This window comes from Pinus tabuliformis, chromosome J, assembly GCF_031772625.1.
Source record: "Pinus tabuliformis cultivar Carrire ecotype Pingquan chromosome J, CPIR1, whole genome shotgun sequence".
In the NCBI taxonomy this organism is placed as follows: domain Eukaryota; kingdom Viridiplantae; phylum Streptophyta; class Pinopsida; order Pinales; family Pinaceae; genus Pinus; species Pinus tabuliformis.
In genome coordinates this window covers 1,329,896,420-1,329,915,690 of record NC_142295.1, presented here as the reverse complement: position 1 = coordinate 1,329,915,690, position 19,271 = coordinate 1,329,896,420, and the positions used below count along the sequence as shown (strand labels likewise).

General features: G+C 34.8%; 1 protein-coding gene across 1 annotated transcript; it reads right to left on the bottom strand.

Annotated features, from left to right (window-relative positions):
* Window positions 1-4,770: 4,770 nt before the first annotated feature.
* LOC149232229 (putative UDP-arabinopyranose mutase 2) lies at window positions 4,771-11,607 on the bottom strand. Its single transcript, XM_089376449.1, has 2 exons — window positions 10,730-11,607; window positions 4,771-4,993 (listed from the first exon to the last, which is right to left on the bottom strand). Exons 1-2 carry the CDS (start codon window positions 11,605-11,607, stop codon window positions 4,771-4,773), a joined length of 1,101 nt encoding a protein of 366 aa, XP_089232575.1.
* Window positions 11,608-19,271: the final 7,664 nt, after the last annotated feature.

Here is a 19,271-nt window from a genome sequence, read left to right as displayed (position 1 = left end):
TGAAAAGCTATCAAATGTATGATCTTGATCCATTTATGTTTTATACCATGTCTATGTTATAACTAACCATGATGTAATCGAAGGGAGGGAATTTGTTTTCGCTAACCAGAAATAATGGTATCATGTGTATCAACAGTTCTTTGTGCACTTAAAGTAATGTTTCACTGAAAAAATAAGTTACTAGATTATATTTCACTGACCATTCTTGCATTTGGAAACTTAAAACCAAACTCAGTAGAGGAACATTTAAAAGCTTTTTTTTCTTAAAGGACACAATTCTAATTCTACATCAACCTTTCACAGATGAAATGACTGAGATATTTAATTTATAAACCTACCAAGGATTTAAATCAAATCAATAAGGAAAATATACTTCAAATATTTAGTCCGTGTTTCTTCATTGTGCTTTTCTTATTTATTTTCAAAATAGAGCATTAATGATTTGAATATGATTTTCACATATCATTTGATTAATTTTCAAATGCCTTCAAACCTTAGGTACATGGAGATAATGGAAAATTATCAAGCAGCTAATGGGTTGTTAATTTGTAGATATAATAATTATCAAGCATTAATGAGATGATCAAAACCTAACTTATTTAGAATGACCAAAGACACAATACCTTTAAACATAATCCAATGCTTCCTTGATCTCCTCTTTGAAATGGCGATCGATCCCTAGCCTCTCAACAATATCAAAAACTCACAAGCGTTCAAGTAGATCAAACGAATATTGAAAAGGCAGTGCAATAACAAATTCTCCATTTAACAGCTTTTACAAATTATATATATAGAAAAGGGCCTTCCTGAAATAATATTTTCATCTTGATTCCATGGTTTTTGAATTTATTCAAGATGAAATTCAAGAATTCCAAACATTTTTTGTTCCTTGTACGCATGAAAACAACTGCAATAGATGTCGGCGAGCTGAGCAATGATCCATCCTTGGATTGAAGTTTGCTTATTTTCTCCCAATCTATTGATTCTTGCAGGCCTCCCAAAGAATATAGTAATGCTGCTAAAAAAGGCATAGGGAAGATTAGTAGGAAGCTTGGTCCAAAGTATTATACAAAACCTACAAATTACCAATAGGGGATGATGCAAAAATTGTAGGTTAGCATGGACATCTCCTTATTGTTCCTACCAAAACTTCTTGTTAGAGTTCAAAAATAATATGAAAATTTTCATCTTGACATGCATGAAACACCACAACATGTTGCAACAGTTTCTTATAAACGAACTCAATCTCAGCTGATAGGGCATGTCTCTTCCCATGCTCCTGTTTTGCTCGAAACTTCTCATTGATGAGATATTTAGTCTCAACTCCTTACAATTGTAGCCTCTAGACTAGAATTATGTTCCAAGGTCTCAACTATCATGGGATATCCTGTAATGGCCATCCCATTTAATCTACTCATCAAATAAAATAAAAGAACATGCTCACCTTGATAACTTACTTGTGCATCAATGTCCATATCAAATAATGGTGTCACTATTGAAGCATCATCTGATGCGTGCGAAAACTTTGCGATTTCAAATGGATTAGGTTGTCTAAATTGGATTTTTTGTATAGACTTTGGAACTTTTCATGCCACCCCTGAAAGATTTCAAAGTGAAATCCTTTTGTAGGCTTTTACATGAGTGCCTATATTACGTTTTTCTTGCCTATCCATTGATTTTCCTATCTATTTCTATTCCATGATGATAGGAACACAACACATGAATTTTCATTCAGAGGGATATCAAGTTGTTTCTAGACTATGTTGATCTTCTAATATTTCTTGGTTTTGTATATCTCAAACCTTTCCCTCTTTTCTTAGTAGTGAAGTCCCAAATCTCTGTTTCCTTTCCTCAACACAGGTTGTAATATTTCTTTGGTTAAAACGATCTCTTATACAAGCATCTAAACCAGAACTATACATTAATTTACTTTCAATTCTTTTGATTCTTCAGCTTCTGTTAAATAGCTTCCAATAACTTTCTTGCTTCCAAATTCCTTATTCACTTTAAGCTTGTCTTCAGATGATAACATAGGTGCATTACATGTAACATCCATGTCAACTAAATTCCTTTCATTTCTATTCTCATAGTTTTCTTGCATTATGATTTCCTTTCAATTACCAATTAAAGAGACTTGCATCAGTGATGCTAGCTGTACTTTGTTCAACAAACTCAAGTTTAGACAACTACCCAAAAAACTCACCATCATCAAGTCTATTCATCTTAATAAAATCCCCCTAACTCTATTCATATTTCAATATTAAAAAGACAAATCATGTAAGATATACTAATAATTAGCATCATTATATTTATTAAAAATATAATCAAATAACTAAATATTTCGTAATCACTAAAATAAGAAATAAATATTGAAATAAAAAAAATATGAAATAACTATTTGAAATTTGAATAATGAATAAAAATATATGTAATAATATTTTTTTAGATAAAATGTTTATTAATAAATAATTAAGGTTTAGTGGTTAATTCAATTTTTCATATTGATAATTCAAATTCAAAATTACATGAATATGAATATTAAATAATATTTTTTAATATATATTTTGTATATTTTAATGTAATATGTATATTATGATTTTCTTCTAGTATTTATATTAAAAAAACCAAAATTACAATATAGCAAATTGAATTTTATTATTTTTATTACTTTTAACTTTATAAGGATACTTCAAGATCTCCCAAATTTATATTATTCTTAACCGATATATAAAAGTTTACCTATCAATCCTTTACTTATTATAAATTGGATATATTAACATAAATTTAACTTATTAAATAAGCATGTAAAAATGTGTACAAACTTTTTTACATTACACCTATATTGGCTGTTATATTATTCTTAACCCATATGTAAATGTTTATCAACCAATCCTTTACTTACTATAAATTAAACATATTTTTACATTACACCTAGAAGACACCCTTATAACACCTAATTTAAGGTTCCGAAACATTAACTAAATAAATCATATGATAAATGAAATTACCAAATAATTAAGAAAAAAATGTATGGATTGCACATTCTTTGAATTTATTACCATTAAAATTGATTATCACTGGGAGTGTGTATTATTTAAATGAATACCCTACTTACTTAGTTTTAACTCTAAAATAAAATCTTCCTGGGTGCACTGTATTATGTCCTAATTGATTATCATTAGGAACGTGTATTATTTAAATGAATACCTTACTCATTTATTCTAATTTAAAAATAAAATCTTCCTGGTTATATTTGGAAATATTCCTTGTTATATTTGGAAATTGTTGTGTGCATTGTATTATTATTATATTTAATTTTTATTTTTATTAGTGATATGATAAATTTGTGAGGTAATGATTTTGATTTTTAAACTAAAACATATAAATTCCTCATATAAAATACAAACAAAAATCCCATATTATATATATATATATATATATATATATATATATATATATATATAAAATCTGTGGTGACAGTTCAATTGATGATTAATATGTGAAAAAAAAATGCAAAGTTCAAAAGCCCTTGTTATGACCAAGCTTAAGAAAACAGTGACAGACTGGAAATCATCAAGAATGTACTAGTTATAACTACACGCTGGGGAGTTCTTCGGAAATAACAAAAGAAATTATATATATTTTTAAATACAATAAGAATTACTCCCAATTTCTTTTATCTTTTTGTGTTTAATAAAATCTAAAATTAAACTCCAAAATAATGATATGCCATTAATCACAATGAAAAAAAAGAAAAAAATTAACTTTTCATCTGAACAAAAAATCAACTTTTTCCTATAATACAAAACCACCAACAACAACAAGGGTGAGACTACTACAAATCAATTTTACAAAACGTAAACTATGTAAATCATAAATATGCGCATAACATATTGAGAGAAGGCTATGTCATGAGAGTGTTTAGAGTAAAAAATGTTGTCATGAAAGGTAGGGTATATTAGCGTACTAAAACACCACGATTTTACCACGACAGATAGAATAGTCACGACATACATGTTTACGAAAATTGAATTTCATCAATCTCGATCCAATAACATACATGTCACTGCATTTTCCAGGACACTCCATTTTCATTTTGCGTTAAACATTCAAAATTTTCCAACTAACACAGCGGTCTGCAATTTATTACACTCACACAAAAAACCTAATCTCAATAGCGGAAGTAGATCCATGCAGATACTCGATACATGGCATTGCATTGTCAGTGTCATTGATACTCGATCCATTTTCATTTTGTGTTGAACATTTAATTATGTTTTTCAATAAACACGGCGGTGGGGAATTACAGTCCCAGAAAAACTTAAATCTCAATGGCAGAAATAGATCCATGCAGATACTGGATACAAGCATTATCCATGTAATAACTGAAACAAATAAAATATGCAATTGCAGCACCAAGAAAAACGTAAACCATCCATCTATGCAGATACTCAATCCAAGCATTATCCATGTAATGACTGAATGCTTCTCGAGATGTCCATGTAAGACCTATTATTATCTAACCGAATAGAAAACATATCCATGCAAATACTGCATGCAGATTCTCAGAAATAATTGCATCCCAACAAATGTTTCTCTGGATGTCAATGTAGCCCCTACCGTTATTTAACTGCATTAAAAAAAACAAGTAATAACTACAGCTCAACTGAATAAACTATTCATCTACCAAAATTCTCATGCCAAAATAATAAGAGGCACTACCGCTCAGAGCTTACAAATGCAAGTAATTAATGTGGGAGATCCTTGCAGCTACTTCGCGGGTGACTTAGCTGATCCATTTGGAATTACTTCAGCATGGTCGGCAGTGGGATTGAGCTCATCCCAAGCTTCAATCCAAGTGATCATGGCATCTGCCAGCTTCTGGAAATACAGATCTATTACTCCAATTTTCTCCCTTACCTGCTTTGACAGCTCAATGTAGCATTGCTGGACAGAGGTACATTCCTTTGGAAGTGTGGCAGATTGGAAAAATGTGTTGGAATGATAATTTTAATCTGCCGACAGCTGAACAACGATTAGACTTTCCCTGCGATGCGATCTGATCGCATATCGCACTTTCCCTCGTCACCCTTCATTGCATGTTTGATTATCTGTGATGCGATATTTGCGATGCGATCGCAGATCGCATGATTTAAAGGTTATAGAGGCGGTGGCACATCCTTCTCTTCTTGCGATGCGATGGTGTGATAAGCCTTGCATTAAATTCCAGCAAGATATTTTCAACCGTGTAATAAATGATATTTACTAGGGTTGGTAAATGTAGGTGAAACCTTAAATTTTATTATTTTTTATTTCACGGAAGTGGAGAAAAGCAACACGTATTGTAAAAGATATTTTTGTGTTGTTCGATATAAAAAAAAAGAATGCAAGAGCAGAGACGCGTAGTGAGAGTAGAGAGTATTAGCCAAGAATTTCTTTTTTCTTCTTGCAACGTACAGCAGTGCTGAACTATTTTAGTTTTCTGAGATATTGGACTCAGGTTCTGGAACTGAAGTTCCTGTTGTAAATCCCTCTGAGTTGAGGAAGACTATTTTGTAATAGTTTTATTTTCTGTAACAGTTTTTATTATTGTTTTATAATAAAGATCCTGTAGAAAACCAGAGTGTTGTTCTCTGTGTTATTTATTTTTGTGTGTTTGAAATGAACAGAAATTTCCATCATGGTATCAGAGCTGGTCTAGGCACTCAGTGAGTCAAAAACAGTGATTGTTTTTCACTGTAGTAGCTGTAAGAAGCTTATCAAGCAGAGAAAGTTTTTTTTTGCTTTTTTATTATACAGTCAGTATTTCTTCTTTACTTAAAACAGAGTTAAGATGGCAGATGCTGGAACTGGTTTGACGAATCCCCAATTGCCACAGTTTAATGGGAAAAATTATAGTTATTGGTCCATAAAAATGAAAACATTGTTTGCTTCTCAAGGAATATGGGAGCTGGTTGAAACTGGCTATGCTGAACCGGCAGATGCAACAGCGTTAGCTGCTTTGACAGTAGCAGAAATAGACCAGTTGAAGAGTGACAAGAAGAAGGATGCCAAAGCCCTCTTTTTCCTCTTCCAATCAGTACATGAAAGTGTTTTTCCGCGGATTGCAGTAGCAACAAAGTCCAAAGAGGCATGGGATATTCTCAAAACTGCCTATCAAGGCATGGAGAAGGTGAAGACTGCAAAGTTGCAGATGTTGAGGAGAGACTTTGAAAATCTCAACATGAAGGGATCTGAAACAATAGATTCATTCTTCACTCAGGTTATTGGCTTGATAACCCAGATAAGATCTCATGGCGAGATTCTTGAAGAAAGAAGGATTGTAGAGAAAATCTTGAGATGTTTACCCTCAAGGTTTGAATCTATTGTAGTAGCAATAGAAGAAACAAAAGATCTCTCACAGTTCACGGTAGATGAGCTGAGTGCTTCTCTGTTGTCTCATGAACATAGACTGAGTAGAGGAACAGATTCCTCACTTGAGCAAGCACTCAAGACTCAGATGTCTTTTGGCCAAAGAAGAGGTCGAGGCAGAACAAATAACAGAGGTCGTGGAAGAAGCCAAAACAGAGGCAGAAATTATCCTGCAAGCACAAGCGGAAGGAGCTGCAATCAGAACCAAGATGAAGGTTCAAGCAAACAGCAAGCTCATGGACAAAGGTATGATAAATCCCAAGTCCAATGTCATTATTGTAAGAAATATGGGCACTATGCCAATGAATGTAGGAAAAAGCAAAGTGACATGAATAATAGGCAAAATGCTAATTTTGCAAATGAAGAAGACAAGAACCCAAAGAACGTGCTGTTAACATGTAACATAGCACAAGACAAACAAGAAGATTTTTGGTTCTTAGACTCAGGTTGTAGTAATCACATGACTGGAAATATTGAAATGTTTGCCAATCTGGATGAAAATGTGAAATCTGAGGTAACAACTGGGACTGATGATACGATATCTGTCAAGGGTAAGGGCAGAGTCAGTATCCGAGCAAAAAATGGAGAACAGATGATTGTGCCAGATGTATACTATGTACCTGGTCTGAAATGTAATCTTTTGAGCATTGGACAGCTCATAAACAAAGGTTACAACGTGTTCTTCAAAGATGATTTGTGTACTATCAGAGACATACCTCCAAGCAAGAAGATCATTGCACAGGTGCAGATGACCAGCAATAGAATGTTTCCTCTCAAACTCAGGGCAGATTTGAAGGAAGGAAGAACTATTGCAGCTGTAACACAAGAAGTCTTTCAGGAACAACTGAAAGATGTGAATTGGTTGTGGCATTTGAGATTTGGACATCTCAATTTCGGAGGCTTGAATCTGTTGCACAGAAAGGGAATGGTAAAAGGATTACCATTGATTGAGAAACCAGACAGCCTTTGTGAAGGCTGCATCTTGGGCAAGCAACACAAAGAAAGCTTTCCAGTAGGAAAGAGTATAAGGGCAAAAGCACCATTGGAAATTGTTCATTCTGATGTGTGTGGACCGATGCAAACACCATCATTTTCCGGAAATAGATATGTTTTAACTTTCATTGATGATTACACCAGAAAGACATGGGTGTATATGCTGAAACAGAAGAGTGAAGTGTTTGAGAAATTCCGCCACTTCAAAACTCTTGTTGAGAAGCAATGTGGGCATTATATCAAAGTTCTCAGAACAGATAAAGGAGGAGAGTACATCTCCAAAGACTTTTTGCATTTTTGCAGAGAGAATGGCATATAAAAGCAGTTCACCACAAGGTATACACCTCAGCAGAACGGAGTTGCTGAAAGGAAGAATAGGACCATTCTTGACATGGTCAGAAGTATGCTGAAGGCAAAACACTTGCCGCATGAGTATTGGGCAGAAGCTGTCACTTGCGCAGTTTACATCTTGAATAGATGCCCAACTAAAGCTGTCATGAACAGAATACCAGAAGAAGCATGGAGTGGTCAAAAGCAAACAATCACTCACATGAGAGTATTCGGTTGTGTGGCATATGCACATGTACCGGATCAGCTAAGGAAGAAGCTTGATAGTAAGGGGGAGAAGTGTGTCTTTATTGGCTATTGTGATGAGTCAAAAGCATACAAACTCTATAATCCATCCACCAAGAAATTGATAGTAAGCAGAGATGTGCAGTTCATTGAAGATGAAGCTTGGGATGGAAGCTTAGAGAAGACAGTGAATGTGAAGACAGTTGTGTCTCACGAAGAAGAAGAGGAAGGGACAGAAGCAAATAATCCTTCCTTGGTGGCTCCTCCTACACCACTGCAAGTACAACAAACCACACCACAATCTAGAATTCGAACAGCCTTAAGAAGTCAAGGAAGTGCTTCTCCAAGCACACCACAGGGATCAGAAATACCCTCAAGTTCGGATGGAACTCCAAGCACACCAAGAAGACCAAGATTCAGAAATCTGAATGAGATTTATGAACAAGGAGAGGTAAGTAACAATACCGGCCTGAATTCATTATTCGCTTTATATTGTCATGTTGATGACCCAGTCCATTTTGAAGATGCTGTAAATGAAGATAAATGGATTGAAGCAATGAATGAAGAAATTGGTGCAATTGAGAAAAGTAAAACATGGGAGTTAGTGGACCTCCCTGTAGGCAAAGCTGCCATTGGAGTTAAGTGGGTCTATAAGACCAAAAGCAATGCTGAAGGCAAGATTGACAGGCACAAAGCAAGATTTGTTGTGAAAGGCTACAAGCAGCAACAAGGCAAAGATTATGATGAAACCTTTGCACCAGTAGCAAGGATGGAAACAGTGAGAACAGTGTTGTCTATTGCAGCACAACACAAATGGAAGATTTATCAGATGGATGTTAAATCTGCATTCCTAAATGGAGTGTTAAAAGAAGAGGTTTATGTTGAACAACCTCTAGGCTATGAAGTTGAAGGTCAAGAGCATAAAGTTTGTAAACTCAAGAAGGCTCTTTATGGGCTGAAGCAAGCTCCAAGAGCATGGTACAGCAGAATAGATGCTTACCTGATTGAGAATGGGTTTGACAAGTGTGATGGTGAACCCACACTCTACATAAAGGAGAATGACGATAAGATTCTTATCGTTGTTCTATATGTAGATGATTTAATTTTTACAAGCAATGATGCTTCTCTCATTGCTGATTTTAAAGCAGTCATGAAAAGTGAATTTGAAATGACTGACTTGGGCTTCTTAAGATATTTTCTTGGAATTGAAGTAGACCAAAGCGAAAATGGCATTTTCATTTCTCAAGATAAATATGTAGAAGCAGTGTTGAAGAGATTCAACATGCAGAACAGCAAAGCAGTTGTGACTCCAACTGTAGTGGGGTTGAAATTGACCAAAGAAGACAGCAGCAAAATTTTTGATCCAAAATTGTACAAGAGCATAGTTGGCAGCCTTATGTACTTGACTGCAACTAAGCCGGACATTATGCATGCTGTGAGTTTAATTTCCAGATTTATGGAAAGACCGAAAGAGACTCATTGGCAGGCAGCCAAGAGGATTCTAAGGTATGTGAATGGAACGAAGGGGTTTGGTATTTTATACTCCTCTTCTGAAAGTTTCATGTTGACAGGTTACACTGACAGTGACTGGGCTGGAAGTGTTGATGATAGGAAAAGCACATCGGGATATGTGTTTCATATGGGATCGGGAGCCATCTCATGGGCTTCCAAGAAGCAACCAGTTGTGGCTTTGTCAACAGCAGAGGCAGAATATGTGGCAGCAACAGCAGCAGCATGCCAAGCAGTATGGCTGAGAAGAGTTCTCAGAGACTTGTGTCATGAACAAGGAAAGGGCACAACCATTTACTGTGACAATAGCTCAGCAATAGCATTGTCTAAAAATTCAGTTTTTCATAAAAGGACAAAGCACATAGACACCAAATTTCACTTCATACGTGAATTAGTTAACAATGGTGAGATTGTTTTGCAGCACTGCAGAACAGAGGAACAATTAGCTGATATCTTGACAAAACCATTGGCAAGGAAAAGCTTTGATCATTTCAGGAAATGCCTGGGTATGCAGAAAAACCCAGCAGTTAAAATTAAGGGGGAGTGTTGGAATGATAATTTTAATCTGCTGACAGCTGAACAACGATTGGATTTTCCCGGCAATGCGATATGATCGCATATCGCACTTTCCCTCGTCACCCTTCATTGCATGTTTGATTATCTGCGATGCGATATTTGCGATGCGATCACAGATCGCAGATCGCATGATTTAAAGGTTATAGAGGCGGTGGCACATCCTTCTCTTCTTGCGATGCGATGGTGTGATAAGCCATGCATTAAATTCCAGCAAGATATTTTCAACCGTGTAATAAATGATATTTACTAGGGTTGGTAAATGTAGGTGAAATCTTAAATTTTATTATTTTTTATTTCACGGAAGTGGGGAAAAGCAACACGTATTGTAAAAGATATTTTTGTGTTGTTCGATATAAAAGAAAAAGAATGCAAGAGCAGAGACGCGTAGTGAGAGTAGAGAGTATTAGCCAAGAAGTTCTTTTTTCTTCTTGCAACGCACAGCAGTGCTGAACTATTTTAGTTTTCTGAGATATTGGACTCAGGTTCTGGAACTGAAGTTCCTGTTGTAAATCCCTCTGAGTTGAGGAAGACTATTTTGTAATAGTTTTATTTTCTGTAACAGTTTTTATTATTGTTTTATAATAAAGATCCTGTAGAAAACCAGAGTGTTGTTCTCTGCGTTATTTATTTTTGTGTGTTTGAAATGAACAGAAATTTCCATCAAAATGGAATAATGTCCTCTTGCCAGAATATTCCCTTGTATTCTTTCTTCAAATTAACAAAAGGGTTACTGGCCTTGCTGTGCCAAATGTATGGCAGCCCTGTCTTCGCACCCAATCCCAAGTGGTCGCAGATGACCTTGACACACCATCCTGCCCACATATCGTCATAGCGACCAATAGGCTGACCATCACCCATCAAGCCAAAATACATGGCAGGGCCAATCAAGTCCCGATTGAAGGCCAAATTCATGCCACACATGGGGAAAAGCGTACCCTTTGGAATTGTCAAAACTGCATCAACATATCTGGTGTTGCGTTCGGAAGGTTTGACAAGCTGTGTGGGGGCATCGTAATCAGGTATATTCATCCAGAGGCCATGAGAAACTGCAGTGGGTGTTCCATGGCGAAGGCTGAAGGGGTACCCACGTACAAAATCTGCACCCTGTCTGTATGGATCATACAGTGTATTGAAAAAGAATGGAGTTGAAGGAGAAAGCAAATTCATAATGTGCTGCTGGAGAGCATTGATGTCATTGCCGGAGGGATCCTTGGCAACGAAGCAGTCATCGTCAATAGTAAAGATGTATTTCTTCTTAGATACCATGTAGCCAAAGCAACGGCAGGCACTGTCCTTGAAAGAGATGCAGGAGGCCTTGGGGCCCAGGATCCTCTCGATATCATTTCTATTGTACAATTCGTAATCGAAACCCTTAGGCACACTGATGATCTTCGACGAATCGCCATCCTGCACAATGATGAGGTGATAGGGCTCAAAGAATGGCCTCCACATCTCCAAGAAATCCAAGTTCCGGATCGTGGGTATCACTATGTCCAGCTCCTCCTTTAGGATTGGGGTCGCAGCACTCGAAGTCGAAACTGCCATTGTTACTGGATCAACTGACCTACGTGCCAAGAAACCAGAAATGAAAGAAAATGAAATACACACAACCCAATCTTCCACAACCCCAAAGGACTTTTCCTCTCAATCTTGATTTGGTTTCTCTCCGTAAGTGTATATATAGGTGTGGAAGAGCATTCCCCGACAAGGGGTTCAAGAGATTTGTTATCTGGGGATTCACGCTCTTGCCCAGACTCCGGAAGCCTGGGATAAATCACAATTAAAGTCTCCGGTTTTGACGGTAATTTTGCTTTTATAAAACTTGCTTTTAAAGTAAATTGTCCCGACTCCAGATCATCAATTTTATAAAAACTATAAAAGCAAAATATATTAAACGTAAAATAATCTAATTACCCTATATTAAACACAAATCATCAAAATCTAATTACCCAAATATATTAAATATAAAATAATCTAATTACCCTATATTAAACACAAATCGTTAAATTCTAATTACTAAAAGCAAAATATATTAAACGTAAAATAATCTAATTACCCTCTATTAAACACAAATAATCAAAATCTAATTACCCAAATATATTAAATATAAAATAATCTAATTACCCTATATTAAACACAAATCATTAAACTCTAATTACCCAACTCTATGAAACATAAAATAATCTAATTACCCTATATTAAACACAAATCATCAAAATCTAATAACCCATGCTAACCAAACTCATTAAACATAGAATACTCTAATGACCCCATATTAAATGCAATCTACCAAACATAGAATGATCTAATTACCCCCATGTCAAACACTTCTCAACTCATCAAACACAAAATGATATAATTACCACCGCATCAAACGCCTCTCCAAAAGGGCTCCACGTAGTTGGCACTCCTTGTTGTTGGATTTTGCCAGCTGGCTTCTTTAAAGGGAAGGTTGCCATGACCCACATTTCCTCCAACGGGTGCGAACATGCCATATCATGTGCGCATTAAGTCAATGGGTCAATGGGTGTGAACGTGCCCTATTTAAGGTTGATAATATTTCACAATTATTTATGTAATATTATTATTTTTATTTATTTATTTATTTTTTAATTAAGTACGTTAAGTTTAAGTTTAGGTATAGAAAAATGTTTATTTATTAGTGGAGTGTTATCACTAGAATTGTTAATCTATCAATGGGATTTTATGAATAAAAATGAGATAGAAAAATGATATACCCACTAGTGGGATGCTATCACTATGTTTGCTAACTCATTAGTGGGATGCTATGAATAGGAATTAGATGGAAGAACGATCTACCTACCCATTAGTGGGATGCTATCACTATGATTGCTATTAGTGGGATACGTGTAATGTTATCACTATGATTGCTATCATCAGGTTTGTGGGATGCTATCATCCCTTGGCATAGTTTAATTCCCCTAAAAGTGTTTCCCACCCTACCTTTCTCCATGAGGTTTGACCCTGACACTTGGTGGAGATTAAACCCCACTCAAACCAACTGCGCTACATTTTATAGGTCTTCCACTTGAATTGTTACTTCCATATAATTTGATATTGCAAAGCCTTCTTTATGTAGGTATAGTGGTAATATGGTTTTTTTTATTAAGGCTAACCATATGGAATTTGAACTGGCCACCTATAGCAAGGAGCGCCTTAATAGTACACTCATTCACCATCAATCTAATGCCCTATGGGCTAATAGTAATCAAGGTTGAACAAGCATTCAAATCAAAATATATTTTAATGGTAGATTACTCATAGCCAAAAGTTGCTTTAAGAGTAAGTCTAATTAAAAAACTGTGTTGGATAAGTAAGTATTCATCTTTTCAAATTTTTTTCTAAGGGTTTTAATTTATTTTTAAAGGAACACCTAACATCTAATGAGTAATAGTAATTATTGTAACAAAGTTGGTCCAATGCAAGAGTAAGAACCTTATTGACTTCTTTAAAGTTGGTAAGGATTTGTGAGATTTTTTGCTAAAGTGAATCGGTAAATCATTGGAGTAATTTGAGTAAGGCCCATTATCAAATTTAACAGTTGCCACTATAACACCAAGAGTATATCCATCAACCCGTAAGCCATATATCTAAGGAATTTATGACTTAGCAAGATTCGAGACTCCACGAGGGAAGGAGAGTCCACTCCTTAAGCCTTATCACAACAGGCCAAAGATGTCCTCTTGCGAGATTTGAAACTTGGTGGAGGTGATAGCATCCCATTGTGCTTCTAGATTTTAACATACAAACTAAACATTGTTGAGGTAGATATCAATTTGGATCAGTGTACCAATGAGACAAGGTAATAATTTTGACAGCATGAGAACATATAACTATGTTGGGAAACTAAGTTAAGGTTTGCTGAATTAAAGATTAATGCTCTTATGTTTGTCGATATGAGGGGATTTTAGATTTACAACCATTTTGGGAAGTCAACTCCAATATTTAAAGCCATTTGAAGCCTAATAGATGCTACTCATAGGAAAATTTTCGTTTTATTATATTTATCGAAGTATGTAATTGTAGAATAAATTTAGAGTGGTGGTGCTGTATGAATGAATCAGGTTGAGAATGGTGGCCATTACTTCATATGATTAAAACTTGGTTTTATTCCATATCTCTAATTCCTCTAAGCTTTAAAAGTAGGATACATTTGCAGTATGTATGATACTTTTGGAAAGATCTTCTAGGGCTCTTTATCCTACCAAGAATAATCAACGCATATACAGATGCAATTTTACTTTCCTAATAAAATTACAAGATTTTATTTCCTTGAAAAAAAACACAAAAAAAAGGTGACATTTGCAATGGTTGTTGGTGTGCTGGAAACTCTCACTTTGTAGGCCTTTGTCTCCCTACTTAAAGTGGTATCACAGAAAACACAAATTTTCTTGTTGAAAACAAATTCAATGAGAATTCCAACAAAAAGTGAAGGCACTAGGGATAAGTGTTCCCTATCATGTAGATAGTGTTGTGAGAGCATTGTGAACTATTGAAGGGACGTCTATCAAAGATATGGATAAGCACATTCGATAAAAGTGTCCCGCTACTATGGAATGCAAATGCACTTGTGTAATTCAGCTTAGGTGCCTATGTTATGGAAACACGTTGTAACTTATACATCACAAAGATGAACCACATAGTGATAAACACTTTCAATAAAATCTAAGATGAATGCCTCTACTACAATGACAAAAAAATAGAAACTAAACTAGAGAAATTCAAAATATCACCTCTTAAATAATTGCATCTAAATTGGAACATATTTTTTCCACTGAGGTATCCTTGGATTGGTGAAACGACATGTCTAGATTTGAGAAATCTAATATAAACATTGATCTACAACAAAAAATGATGTCTAGCAATATGATGTCTAGAATCAATGAAACAATTAAACAACCATTCATGTTGAGTACAAATGAATATTACAACATTAGAAAAAGAAATTACAAAGAATAACAATCAATAATAAAGAATTAATGATTACAAAGAAAAACAATCCAAACATTTCATTTCGCTTGTCCCTTAAAACTAAAGCAATTTACCAAGGCTCATTTTATTTTTACAATAAGAAACTCCATAATTAACCTCTTAAAAGAAAGGAAACATAGTCACACTTACTAGAAAATCCACATATAACCAAAATGACATCACAATGCATTCAACTTTACACTTACACGTCACAACAATGAATATGCTTCCACTAAATTTGAGTATACTAGATCTCTTAATAAATGAAAACGAACCACTTAATATAGTACTTATTGATGAATCATCATTGATAAGGTTTTCAATATTATATAACATGGAGAAAAGGCTTAGATAAATTCTACACGCTTCAACAACACCTTTCAAAAATTTCAAAATCATATTTTGTGGTGGCTCTATCAAGCATAACCTATCTATGATTCTTGGAGTTTTGAAAAGCCATGTTTGTCCTATGAAATGATGTCCTATAGATTTTGGAGAGATATCATAAAATGTTTCAAGCTCAAACAAGTCATGAGGTAAGAGAACAAAATCTTCATATCTAGTTTTAATAGAATTAGGACATGTTCTCAAACACGAGATGATGTAAACTATATTCCAAGGATATTATCTCGAAACATTTGGTGAACAATTTGTTTACCCATCTATGTGGGTTCAAGTCTATGGAAGCATGTTATATCCAGACCATTAGTGATGTTTATGAAATAGTCGCGTTTGGTATAACAGTAGCAGCCATATTTTCAAAGATATCGATTCTCCAGGAATTCTCATTAATGTTAAAAAAACATGATGTTAACTATTTTAATAAACACTACTACAAATGTTCAACAAATGATCCAATTTGTAGTTTTCCCATAGGAACAAACATCTTGAAGAATATAAAGATAAAATGTTGGCACTCGTCCAATCATAAGCACATACATTAAAATCATATGATAACAAAACATATTCCATGTAAAAAAATGCCTTTGAAAACAAGAAAATGCATGTCTTCTACAATTGTCTTGAAATGGTATATGTTTGTTGAGTTAATTGCAAGTAGCGATGTCATCAATATGGCTTAGTGAACGATGCAAAAGATATAATTTTTTCCATTATATAGAGCATTGATTTCGTATTGTCTAATTGAATCCATAGACATAATAGTTGTCCTAGTTCAAAAACATGTAATGCAAATTTGTTCATGTCTGGCATGCCCCATCATTGGAATCTTATCATACGAGTCTACAGACAAACAAAATAAAGAAATGAAATATCGTTTGTCCGAGAACAATTCCTTGTCTAGTTGATGTGTGGTCAAACAATACATAAATCATGAGGAAGAATGATGGATGGCTTGGTATTTGAACCCACTAGAGTTAAACAACGCGGACATGTGCACACAACAACCATTGTATCCATAAGCAAAATACAAAGAGAAACTTGAAGAAAGTTGGTGTTGAAAATTAACAGCTTTAAAAATAAACATATTACCAACTTAAATACGGCATGTAATCAATATCAAAATAGTATTTTCGCTAATATGCCTATTGAACGCACAAATCTTGCACATGGACATTGAAGCTACTATTAAAGAGTATGAGCTCATGGACACTGGTGTATTGTGCTTCAAGAAACATTAACAAACTTAATTGCAACGAAGAGTATGTTTGCAAATAACTATTGTTGTTAGTCAACATTTTTCTTTCATGGATTTGCCAAGAAAATAAGTTGATAGGTAACGTCAATTATCAATTGGATGATGCTTTTGATCTCAATAATGGTATTGAAAAAAATGTCAGGGTAATGAAAGAACTAAGGAAAGAAATTCAATGCAACACCAAACTCTCCAATCCATGATATTCTAGTTTTCGATAATAGCATAATGCAGTGGGTGAATTATACACTTTAATACCGATAACAACCTACACTCTTAGAGGTACCATGGTGCAATCTACTTTTGTGGATTTTGTGTACATGCGTGACCTAAGGATAACATGTTTACTGTTACTTTCTATAGCATTGGATGTGTTCTCACCAAAAAATTTGGTGGAGAGGTTAGAATGCATGAGATCTCCAAAACTAAGAAATTGTTTCTGGGAATTCCACTTCAATATGGCTTAATTAGATTATTAAACAATTTTTAAAAATTTCGTAAGTCTAAACTTAAGGAATATGGTTAATTAATTAGAATTAATTAAGTCGAGGTGTGAATCATCTATAATTTCACATGGATAGATCCAGAAATGATCTCAGCCATCAATTAAGATTTAATATTGGTCATTCGTGTCCCAACAGGAATACATAAGAAGGGATCTATGTGGTGATGGAGAGGGCATGAGAGTCACTTGGAGAATTCAATTTTCTAGAGTAGCAGCAGTTAGTTGCTGGAGAGTTCGAGCTTCAATGAGGCAACGAAGGTAGCGAGGGGCAGGGTCGGTGATCCAGAGGACTTTTTCTGGATCTGAAAAGGTAGCGGCAAGGGGCCGAGTTATTCCCAGTGAGACAATGCAGAGGAATGCACAGTTTCTCAGAGGAGAGGAGTGTCGGATAAACGATTTACTTAATAGAGATAGGCATAACCAATTCCTCAGAGGTGGTTCAGATGTTAGACGTCATAGGGTTTGTGCAGAGCGGCGTAGAGGCTAATGCACAAGGTCTGAGAGGACAGGTTTATGAAGAGAAGTTGTGTCGGGATTACTTGTGGAGGAAGGGTAATTCCCTCACATAATTTTTCCATATTTTTTTTGTTTTTTGGATTACAACTTGAGCTTCCACAGTTTATGCTCAAAATTTCACTACTGCATTGATTTTCCCAAGTTGGGTTTTTCCGGGGACATTTGTCCAAAAATAACGGTGTCCTTTTTATTGTGTGTATGTGCTAGTATTTTCTCAGTTTCCAACACTATTATTTCCGCAATTTTATTTGTGAAGGTTGCAGTGTGATTTATTCAGTTTTTATTGTAGTAAATATATTTTTAAATTATTTAACAATTAGAAGAATAATTTCGAGTTGCTGCAATAGGATTTCAGTTTCAAAATTTTCAGATGGTATCATGTTAGGTCCCTATAATACTAGTGATTCCCCCATTACTATTGTCATTGTAGCCCTTATTGTTATTGTTGTGCCCCTGTTGTCCCCATATTGTTATTATTGTGCCCCATAGAAGCCCACTATTTCTATTGTTGTGCCCTTATATTGTTATTGTTATGTCGGATTTGATTATATTGTGACACATTAGACTCCTATATGTAGAAAGGAGGTTTTTTCATTTGCATCATGGAATAATTATTCATTTTGTGTAATGTAAATGAGGTTTCCTCCCTCGAAGAGGCTGATTTTGAAGTCATTGATCTATCTCTTCTTCTATTTTGTGAGCTCGTTACATAACATTTGGTATCAGAGCTTTGGATTGTAGGGTTTCGTTGCTCCAAACAGGTCATCGTCGCATTTTCGCTATAACTTTTTTTCTACGATGTTTTAGAAGCTACAATTAAAACCCATTTGACCCTAAATCTCTATGAACCTCAGATATGAATTTCAGATCTTTTCTCGCTATATTTCCAGAGATAGGATCCAAGGAAGTTAGGGTTTTCGCAGGCTCCCGAATTATATCTCAAACATGTTGCGTGGGGAAAATAGTCATAACTTTGTCTCTGAGCATCTGATTGAAATTTTGTAAGAAAAAAACACGAGACAAAAACAATTGAATAAAAGCGCAATTACTCACCTTAACTAAGCTTAATTGCAATAAGATTTTGTTAAGGTTGAGTTTTTACGTTATCGAAATGATGCTCAAAAATTTGTTATTGGTTTTATCTAGTGTTATCTCTTCAACTATGATGCAGGAAAGGAGAACTGTAAGGGCGCTTTATCTGCATGATCGATTGATGAATTTTTGATTGAGGATTGTTTTGTATGAATCATCAAGCGTTCACAAATAATATTTCTTTATCTTTATGAAATGTTATAATTCAAACATAAATTGAGGAAATTGTTTTTTTTACAAATCGGATTTATTATTGCAATTGTGAAATTGGACTAACCATTTGAAACGAAGACACATCATGAAACTGTTAATTATGCAAATTTTTCGTTTGTAGCTAGAGAATTTGATCACTTCTGTTTGAACACAATTATGTTTTCTTTCCATATTAGTGCCATGTTTGTTTTCAGGTTCTATGACAATCGAAGAATTGAAGGAGGCCAATTTGTGCAC

Excerpts from the sequence above, each read along its gene's own strand:
- LOC149232229 (XM_089376449.1), bottom strand. The coding sequence starts at position 11,607 with ATGGCAGTTTCGACTTCGAGTGCTGCGACCCCAATCCTAAAGGAGGAG. Across the intron at positions 4,994-10,729 it reads TGGCAAGAGGACATTATTCC|ATTTTTCCAATCTGCCACAC; the intron begins ATTTTGATGGAA and ends TCATTCCAACAC.